General features: G+C 32.4%; 1 protein-coding gene across 1 annotated transcript; it reads left to right on the plus strand.

The window, feature by feature from the left end:
• Positions 1-6,146: 6,146 nt before the first annotated feature.
• Positions 6,147-6,803, plus strand: LOC112770556 (uncharacterized). Its single transcript, XM_025814895.1, has one exon. It carries the CDS (start codon positions 6,147-6,149, stop codon positions 6,801-6,803), a length of 657 nt encoding a protein of 218 aa, XP_025670680.1.
• Positions 6,804-11,146: the final 4,343 nt, after the last annotated feature.

Genomic DNA, 11,146 nt, shown 5'->3' on the forward strand with positions numbered 1-11,146 from the left:
CACAAGATCCCTTGGAAGAAATTAACTTGGGATCCACTGATGATGTTCGAATCACTTATATATGTAAGGGTTTGACAGTCCCATTTTGAACAGAATTGTTCTGTCTTTTACATGAGTTTAAATATTATTTTGCTTGGGATTATCATGAGATGCCTGGTCTCGATCATTCTCTTGTAGAACATCGTTTAGCGTTAAAACCGAACGCTCGACCTCTAAAGTGATCAATTCTGTCCTAAAGAAGAAAATGAAGATATTCTTAGTTTTGAAGTACCATATCTTAGTACCATTGGAGCGCTAATGTATCTTGCTAATAATACACGACCTGATATATTATTTGCGGTGAATTTATTAGCAAGGTATAGTTCCTCTCCAACCAGAAGACATTGAAATGGAATCAAACAAATTTTTTGATATCTTCATGGAATAGTTGACGGGTTTGTTTTATCCATATGAATCCAAGTCACAATTAGTTGGCTATACAGATGCTGGATACTTGTCTGATCTATATAAAAGAAGATCTCAAACAGGATACATGTTCTCATATGGTGATACAGTTATATCATGGAGATTCACAAAACAGACGATAGCAGCAACATCTTCTAATCATGCTGAAATACTAGCGATACATGAATCAAGTCACGAGTGTTTTTGGCTTAGGAGTTTAATCCAATATATTCTATCATCATGTAGACTGATTGATCATAAGATAGATCTAACTGTTCTGTTTGAAAATAATACAACATATATTGCTCAACTTAAAGGTGGATATATCAAAAGTGATAGAACAAAACATATTTTTTTTTTCAAATTCTTCTTCACTCATGATCTTCAAAATCAAGGGACAATTGATGTCCAACAGATCCGCTCAAGTGATAATCTAGCAGATTTATTTACAAAGTCACTCATCCTCCTTTGAAAGATTGGTACATCAGATTGAGATGCGTCGATTTCGAGATATTAAATAATGTCGACAAGAGGGAGAGACTATACTCTTTTTTTTTACTTAGGTTTTTTCCCATTGAGTTTTTCTTGACAAGGTTTTTAATGAGGCAGTCCCTATCACAAAGGATTTTGTACTATTTTTCCTTCACTAAAATTTTTTTCCATTGAATTTTTTAGTAAGGTTTTAATGATGCATAATTTTAAATGGTCGTCCAAAAAAGAGTGTTGTAATAAAAATGTCTGAGGTGTATGACCATTAATAATATAGATGGCTCTATTTTTCTATGAGACTCAAGTTATCATCAAGAGTGATTGATTGTATTTAATAAAGTTTGAAAAAAATGTCTTTCATACGTATATAAATAGTGAGAGAAAGCTCTAAAACAACACAACAATAATATTTTTTTCTTTTTTTATACATTGTTAATATTTCTCTTATTCTCTTTTTACGTTACTACATATATTAATGAATATATAAATCATCTCTATTATATTAAAATAACTATATTAATACTAAAATCTTCTATTTATACTTTTTTTTTATTTTATATTTATTATATTTTTTATTTATTTATTTTATAACAGGTCTCAAATTTTGGAGACTAAATTGATTGTATCATCATCATTCTTATTGTTATTATTATGACTTTGTATTTATACGTGCAGTGAATCTTGATTTGACCATCAACTTACCAACCTTACGTGTTCCATTTCATTCGTCTCTAGTTATTAGTTAAATAGCTTTGCATTTATGTTTTTTTAATAAAAAAATAGCTTTGCATTTATACTTATGAAGCTTAATTTGACCATCAACACTTTCCAATTATATATATTCCATTTCATCCATCTCTCGGCTTTCATAGGCTCAACACTCCCAATTTCAAATGTCTCCCTCAATTAACAAAAGCAACAGTAGTCCACTAATATTAATACTTAAAACCCTAAAAATGATATCGTCAAACCCACTCACATGTCTTCTATGTGCACTACTTTTGTGTTTATCTTCAGTCGTTATATTCACCACCATCACCAAAAATTTCAGCAATAACTGTGCCATTCTTAACCCACCGAACACCAATATACTTCCGTTAACAGAGTACAAGGACGATGAAAACGATGAAATGGAGAAAGAGATGCTTCGAGTGGCTTCACGCAGCAAACAAAACCGCTCATCGACTAACCCTAAGAAACTAGCTTTTATGTTCCTCACAACATCGACCCTCCCATTTGCACCCTTATGGGAATCCTTCTTTACCAAAGCCCCGAAAACCCATTTCACCATCTACGTTCACGTGGACCCCACCATCTCCACGTGGACCCCACACTACACGAGTGTTTTTCATAATCGCCTCATCATTCCCAAACGCACAGCTAGACATTCCCCCGCACTCGCTGCAGCAGCGCGTAGGTTACTCGCGAGTGCCCTTGTGGATGATCGTGACAACTACATGTTCATACTTCTCTCTAGTTCGTGCATTCCTCTACACTCTTTTCGTTTCATGTATCACGTGCTTGCAAACTCAAACAAAAGCTTCATCGAGATGGCTCCACAAGATTTAGGCACATTTTACAGATGGTCAGGGCATAGGCCGCACGTGATGCTTCCGGAGGTAAGGTATGAGAAGTTTCGAGCTGGGTCTCAATTCTGGTCGTTGACACGTAAGCATGCAATACTGGTTGCAGCAGATATGAAGATTTGGCCAAAGTTCAAACTTCCATGTTTGCATGTGTGGTGTTTTCCAGAAGAGGATTACTTCCCTACCCTTATGAATTTGTTGGACACCAACGGGTGCGTGCATGCCACGCTCACGCACGTGGATTGGACTGGGAGAGTGGACGGACACCCTCGAGTGTACAAGAAGGATGAGGTTGGGCCTCAATTGATTTGGGCCTTGAGGAGGGATAGGCCCAAGTATGGTGACCAAGATGATGGCATACGACATGATCCATTTTTATTTGCGAGGAAATTTTCTCCGGACACTTTAGAAGTTTTGATGGCTATAGCAGATCGCGTTATCTTCCAGGATTAGTTAAGGTTATAAAGGGTGAAATGCAGCTTTTTTATTTTTCAATTTATATTTAATGTTTATAATTTTTAAAAGTTATCTATTGTATTTTAAAATTTTTATTTTATATCTAATATATGCAAATTTTTATAATATGTTTTCATTAACACTAGAAGTAGAATTAAAAATTTTGTAGACATTAACTATATTATTAAAAATTTTTAAATGCTAATGATAAAATTTCAATTTTTAAATATAAAAATTTTAATAAATATTATGAATTGAGTTTTGATTCATTGAAAATATAAATAATTTATACATGTATTCAATTATATTGGATCTTTTAAATGAGAAAAATAGTTATTATTTTTGATATAATGATATAGAATTAGATGTATGTATAAAATTTTTTATACTATTGTTATATAAAATTAAATTCAAATTAAATATTAGAGATATAAATTACATTTTATGATATCCTATTATAATAAATAGTCTAAAAATTTGACTCAACAATGAATTCATCTTGTTAATTCAAATGGTTCTTTGAGTAAAGATTAAACATGGTCTTTGTCCATTTTTATGAAGGACAAGGCACTCTTTATCTAAAAAAAAAAAAGGGACATTTCGGCCGTCAACCTTTTCATTTTAGAACAATACAACTTTTTTATTAAAAAATCCGTTAAATAGTAATAAAAATTAATTTTGTGGGAGTTTTAAACTGCCACAAACTCTTAATAAGTTTATTTTTAAAAATTTTTTCACTGATAGTGGTTAAGTAGAGAAAGACCATTATTGAAAATAATGTCTAGAAAAAAAAGTAATTGCAATACAAAAATCTTTTAAAGGAAAAAATAGTATCAAACAAAAAGTGAAATAAGATAACATTAATGTTGATGATATTTGTATTGATGATGATGACAGTAGAAGAGATAATGATGGTGATAAAGTATAGTTACACAATAAAAATAGTAGAGGTAGAATTGATAATGATGAGAATGAAGAATATAGTGGTAATAGTGTTCATAGTTGGTTATATTGTTGAAAAGAACTTTGTGGGGAGTTTAAAACTCCCACGAATTACAAATAAAACTCCTACAAAACTCATTTTTGTTATTATCTAATGAATTTTTTAATATAGGGATCGTATTATCCTAAAATAAAAAGGTTAATGATCGAAGTATCCCTTTTATTGGATAAAAATGTCTTATCCTTCGTGAAAATTGACAAGGATCGAATTAGATCTTTACTCTGATTCTTTTCACGTTATTACGTCAGATGCCACATTATGTGTTATTATGTGTGAGGTCTTCATATGTAATATATAAAATGAGTTTAGTTTTTATGCACTTATAGTGTAAAATATTTTACACAGTCGTGCAATTACAACAGTTCTCTTGGATGATTATTTACGCAGTCAATATAAAAAATAGTTATTTTTACTAATGTGACGTTATATGATTAGATATATGTATGTGTAAAATAATTTTACACTGACTATATATTAAAATTAAATTCATAAAATATTTTTAAAAAATATCTGTGTTTTAATACTTTTAGTTATTGATCTCAATTATATATAAATTTTATAACTGAGATCAACCATTAAAATTACTGAAATATTAATATTTTTAAAATTTTTTAAATTTTTTCTAAAGTATATACTATTTTTTGGTGTAAAAGTTATAAGAGAATGTCACAATATAATACTATATATCTAAATGTAATAAAATAGTTAAAATAAAAGTAGAGATTTTTTATTTTAATAAATAAAATAAATATAATACTTACTAAAATAAATATTTTTTAGAGAATTTATCGATTTAAATTCTCTTGCTATATCTCGTTTACAGTGTAAACGAGATACGTGAAAACGTCATCTCGTTTACACTGTAAACGAGATATATATATATATATATAAAAGAATGTGTAATCCTTGGTATTCTTCACACACATTTCATATCCTTTCTCTGTCTCTTTTTTCTCTTAAAAACAAAACTGAATGGTCAGTAACAATCCATTCATAATTGTGCTTCTTTATCTGAATTGTCGTATGAGAAATGGCGACTACGGAGTGACATTTGAGTGTCACGATCCAATATTGTTTCGCACTCAGCGTGTGGAGACGTTGTCGGATTTGAGGAGTTTGATATTGAGCAAGGTTGGTGGGACACAAGCGAGGGAAATCAGAAGGGTGGCGTACAGGTTGCTGGCACCCATGGGAAATGGAGCCTTCCGATTTCGACTATTCCGACTTCACGGGGACGAGCATGTGCGACTGATGTTCGACATTCATGGGAGGATCATGTGTGAACAAGTAATGGAGCAGTCCGCCAAGGTGGGTCACGGTGGTAGTGGGAGTTCCGCACAGGACACCTATGTGCAAGACGACCGACCTCTCGCACCACCTCCCATTCATGTCGCGATTCCAGAGCATGAAGCAAAGGAGGGTGAGGAGGAGTCGGACGAGAATTACATGGCAGACAGTGGAGACAGTGAGTCTTCCGATGGTGGCGATGAGGATGAGTTTGTGTTGGAGACACATGCAGGAGCTGTGCCACGCCATGTGCTGCCACCACCTCACCCGATTCCGGCGTTATCGGCTGTGCCAATTCACTATCACAGTCTAGATTTGGACGCCATGCATGAGAGGATCCTGGTTTTTGACACCTGTGGAGTGGATTACAACCTAGACGGCGGTGTGGAGTTCCGGGTCGGACACAGGTTCAGAAGCCGAGAGGCGGTTCTTCAAGGTGTGAAGAACTACAGTATTCGCAGGAGTGTTGAGTACCGGGTGATCGAGTCCGACCGGTTAAAGTACCATGTGTAGTGCCGTCAAACCGATAGTGGGTGTCAATAGAGCCTCCGTGTGGCCCTTCGTCAGAATCTCGGATACTGGTAAGTTCAATTTTAATTGTGAATTTGAGTAGTTTTGTATGATATGTTATTTTGGTTATAGATGATTTGTAAGAATAAATTTTTTGTTGTCATTAGGGAGGTTCGGAGGGTTGGTGGACCACACAGCTGTCTGGCACCCACCATGTCTCAAGACTATCGTCAGTTAGATAGCAGTCTCATTTGCAGAGTCATATTGGCCTTGATTCAGTCCAACCCGTCTGTAAGTATCCCGGTGTTGCAAGGTGCGATCCAGGCAAGCTATTACTTCAAACCGTCATACAGAAAGGTATAGAATTATAGATGACAAAGCAGAAGGCAATTGCACGGATCTACGGTGATTGGGAAGAGTCGTACAACACGGTGCCGAAACTGCTTCAGGCACTGCAGAGCTGTTTTCCCGGCACCATATGTGACCTACACGTCAAACCATACTACGAAGGAAACCTCGTGGTGCGCGACTGCTGCATGATCGACAAAGAATTCTGGGCTTTTCCGTCATGTGTCGAGGCCTTCAGGCATTGCAAGCCATTCGTCTCTGTAGACGGCATGCATCTGTATGGTAAGTATGGTGGAGTGTTGCTTATAGCGGTGGCGCAAGACGGCAACAGCAACATACTGCCAATTGCTTTTGCCATTGTTGAGTCTAAAAGCACTGAGTCATGGTCGTTCTTTCTTACTAATTTGAGGCGCCACATGACCCCACAAGACGGCTTACTGGTTATATCTGACAGATCTCAGGCCATCAAGGCCGCCCTAGGAGCCAATGATAGCGGGTGGCATCCGCCTAGGGCGTTCCATGCTTACTGTATCAGACACATGGCTGCAAATTTCATGAGCCAATTCAAGTCAGTCGAGGGCAAGCGATACCTCATAAACGCTGCTTACAGTCCATGTCAGGCCGGGTATGAGTGGTACATGGATGCATTGAGGGGTGTCTCCCCGGTGATGGCGGATTGAGCTGGTCGTTTTAGAAAGGAGATTTGGCTTTAGCATTGCGACAGTGGCCGGAGGTTTGGACACATGACCACGAATCTGTCCGAGTGCATCAATGCTGTGTTAAAGGGGACATGCTACTTGCCCATTTCGGCCATTGTACGTATCACGTACGAGAGACTGCAGAAGTTGTTTGTTATGAAGTGTAGGAAAGCGCAGAGCCAGTTGGCGGCCAGGAACCGCTTCTCACAGAGACTCTTGGCGGCTATTGAGAAGAATAGGGAAGGCATTCCGAAAATGCGTGTGACCCATTGCGATAGGTGGGCCTCCGTGTTTGTTGTGGAGGAATTAGAGCCTTTCGAAGGATGGGGTCAGGGTTCCTTTCGAGTTCGGCTTTCGGAGGGCACTTGTGATTGCGTTTTATTCCAGTCTCTCCACTATCCGTGCCGGCACGCACTTGCCGGGTGCACCACTGCTAGCATTGAGTGGGTCCCGTATGTGCATCCAGTCTACAGGCAGGAAGCTGTGTTCAAGGTGTACGAGATGGAGTTCCCACCCATCCCGGACGAGTTGCTGTTTTACTTTTGATAATATTTATCTCTCAAAACTCTCTAGATTAATGATTCTTATTATTACTTTTATTACAACTTAAGTAATATAATACAACAAAATAAAGTCTTAAATTTCTAATAAAATAAAAATATCAAAATTTATTAATGTAAACAGTGTTATACTATAATAGCATTGAATTTATAAATACTAACAACATAGCACAAGAATAACAGAGTTCCAAACTAATAATATTATTATGTCATACCAACCTAGCACAAGCGCATAGAGTTCTAAATTAACAATACATACCTAACTCCTAACTCATTTACCAACGTTCTAGATCTTCGTGACTACCCTAACAATGGCAACATCATTAAATTTAACAACCATAATGAAACTAAGCTCAAAGTCTGCCGTCCCGGCCTAATGTGTCATCTTGTTCAGCCTGTTTATGTCCCCGTCATTCCCCACTTGGCGCGCCATCACAGTTTGGGTCAAAGGTATAGTCAGAAATGGTTAAAAGAGGGGAGAAAGATGTTGACAAAATCAAACTGGGACCCGAAAATCGGCTGTAAACGACTTCTATATATAGGCGCGCACGAGCCATATCTTATTTACAGTGTAAATGAGATATGGTAAGAAAATTTAAATCGGTAAATTCTCTAAAAAAAATTATTTTGATAAATATTATATTTATTTTATTTATTAAAATAAAAAATCCATAAAGTAGGGGTCAAAGATGTATACTTATTCGTTATGTAATTAACTTTAATAAAACCAAAGAAAACAAAGTTGACTCATTAAATGCTCGTTTGGATATACATTATTAAAATTTGGATAGTTCCTCCAAAAAGATAAAGTAAAAGGTTAATTATTATTAATTTTATATTTTTTATAAAATATATATTTTATTGTTTTAATTTAAAAATAATTAATTTTTTATTTTATTATTTTATTAACTTTCTTAGACGATTTTGATCTGCATTATTATTGGGTTGCACGCAAAATGTTGAAAGAACAAAAAATTATAAATTTAATATCTACTCTATTTGTATGAAGATATCATATCCTGAAGTATTTAAAAATATGTAAATTTATTCAAGGCCTACTTTGACGAAGACTTTTAGAAAAGTGCGTAGGATTTTAAAAAAGATACAAAATGCTTTACTTTTATATTTAATAAATAAAAAATTATATATTTTTGTTTTTAACTTTGAAATATTGAGAATATTATTAAAAATCTTTAAAAAGATATTTAAAAATTAATTTGTTCTTTTTCCAAATATTTAAAAGTCAATATAATCTTTTATATATTAAATATTTATATTTATTTTTATTATTTATTAAAATTATATTAGAATATTATAAGTAATTTTATTAAATATAATTTTTGTAGTTTATACTTATTAAAAGTTAACTTTTATTTACTATATATAAAAATATATATTTGGCATCTCATCAAAAAACGTTTTATTATATTACTGAAAATAAGTTTCATTGTTCATTTATTATATATTTGATTATTCTACTATAATATATTTGATTATTTTGATAGTTAATTATTTAGTTAAAAAAATATATAAATCAATATATATAAATATATAAAAATATATAATTGCTAATTTAATGACCAGTTTTAGTATATATAAATTTGTTTTGTTATTACCAATCACTGCAACACTTTTGGTATTTAGTGGCGATTAAACAGTAATATCACGGCGGTTAAATCTAACCGCTGCTAAACACTTTGCGGCGGATAAATGACCGCTTTAAGATAGGACAGGGGCAAATAGTTAGTAGCGGTTTTTCGTAACCGCTGTGAAATTATCGTTTAATTTTGCGATAATTTTATCCGTTGCCATAGTAGATAACAAAACTACTTTTTATTTTAGTGGCGGTTTGTAACAGCCGCTAAATAGCACGTACGTAAAACGGCATATATTTTGCGGCGGTAACCGCTGCCAAATTTATTATTCTAGATTTTTTTTATTATTTTGCGGTATTTCATTTTACCTGTTTTTTAACTTTAATTTATTAGAAAGTAATTAAAATAAAGAACTTTAATCAAATAAAAGAACATAAATATATATGCAAAAATAACATATAATAAGATTGTTATAAGTACATCATTTCTTATAAATTAAAATGAGCTAATGTCAGAAAAATAAACATTAAACACTAAAACAAATTAAATTCAATAATATCTATTTCAGTTGACTCACTCATTATTTTTGTTACAGGTCATGATTGCCAAAAGAAGATGGCCTTGCGTGCGATGAAGTCAGTGTACTCCCCAAAAAATTCAGCTCTGCAGCAACCCTCAGGTGGCAAACTGTCTCCTTACTATTGGATTAGATATCTCAAAAAGCTCTCCATCGTCTGTATCTCTTCGCCTTCTCTTCTGTTGTCTCAACCTTTAATTCTGCAATTGTTTTATGATATTCTTCAATTTGCACACCAAAATTCGACTGTTGTAAAAATTTATCCCTAAAAGTTAATTTTAATAAATTATTTTTAAAACATTAAAATTTACGAAATTAAAAAAAAAAGTTATTCAAATATAATTTAAGGCTATATATTGTTAAATCAAGATCAGAGAGTAGTTTAAACATATTATATATATAAAACAAACACATTCACTTAATAAAAGAAAAAAGAATGACATTCAAATAAATAAATAAATTTGATTAAATAACACTGTAAAAAATATTTAAACATGATCAATGTGTTAAAATTACATTCAATAATTTATGAAGGAGAGAATAGAAATTAAAAGTGTGTTTGCAATACAATGAAATTGGATTTGACTTTATTTTAAAATCAAATCTTGTTAAATGGATAAACAATAGAAAATGAATCAGTATTTAAAAATACCGGGTTACCAAATATTTTTAATAACTAAATTTAACGAAGTCCTGTTATAAGTAAGTAATGTATGCGCTCTTCTTCTCTCAAAAAATTTATAAAATTTTCTGTATTTTACAAATAAAATTTATGTGATTTCTTTTGTTATTTTTTTTTATATAATTTAATTTAAAAATTATTTGTTTGAATGAAATTCCATTTTTCAGAGTAATATAAAAAGACACTAAAATTATTTTGTATCAAAAACTAAACAAGAAAAAGAGAAGTGTGTTGAGAGTTAAAAAAAAAAACGAGAAAGAAGATGAAGATGATCATGATGAAGAAAAAAAAATAATACAGTAATAATAGAAGATAACATTATTCTATGTAGCAAAAATTTATCTAGATTAATCATATTCGATCTATCTGCAATCTTATATATTATAGTATATAGTTAAAAATTATTATACATGTATAATGAAGTAGGTATGGACATCAAACTCACATCTTTTTTCTTTTATAATATATTCGTTTTCTTTTCCATAAACTTAATTGAATTGAAATCAGAAAAAGAGTGACCAAGATAGATTTTATTGTTGTCTGTATTATTTTAATTTGAGTAAAGTATTATTTTTGTCACTAATATTTGGAGTAAGTTTTAAAGTTGTCTCTAACGTTTAAATTATCCTATTTAAGTCCCTAATGTTTTAAAATTGACTCAATGTTGTCCTGTTATTAAGAATATGTTAACAGAATTGACGGCGGGACAAAATTGAGACGATTTTGAAACGTTAGGGACTTAAATAGGACGAAAACGTTGGGGACAAAAACGATACATAGAAATAAATTTTAATTTTATTCTTCAATAATATCAATTTTTTACGATACATAGTTATTCAATTATTTTTTAATCACATTTAAGTAAATTACGCTTAATCACATTACTTTTTTTCTAAATAATTTTTTTTATA

This window comes from Arachis hypogaea, chromosome 18 (assembly GCF_003086295.3).
Source record: "Arachis hypogaea cultivar Tifrunner chromosome 18, arahy.Tifrunner.gnm2.J5K5, whole genome shotgun sequence".
In the NCBI taxonomy this organism is placed as follows: domain Eukaryota; kingdom Viridiplantae; phylum Streptophyta; class Magnoliopsida; order Fabales; family Fabaceae; genus Arachis; species Arachis hypogaea.

What these genes read in the sequence shown, in the direction of transcription:
- LOC112770556 (XM_025814895.1), top strand. Translation starts at nt 6,147, where the DNA reads ATGACAAAGCAGAAGGCAATTGCACGGATCTACGGTGATTGGGAAGAG.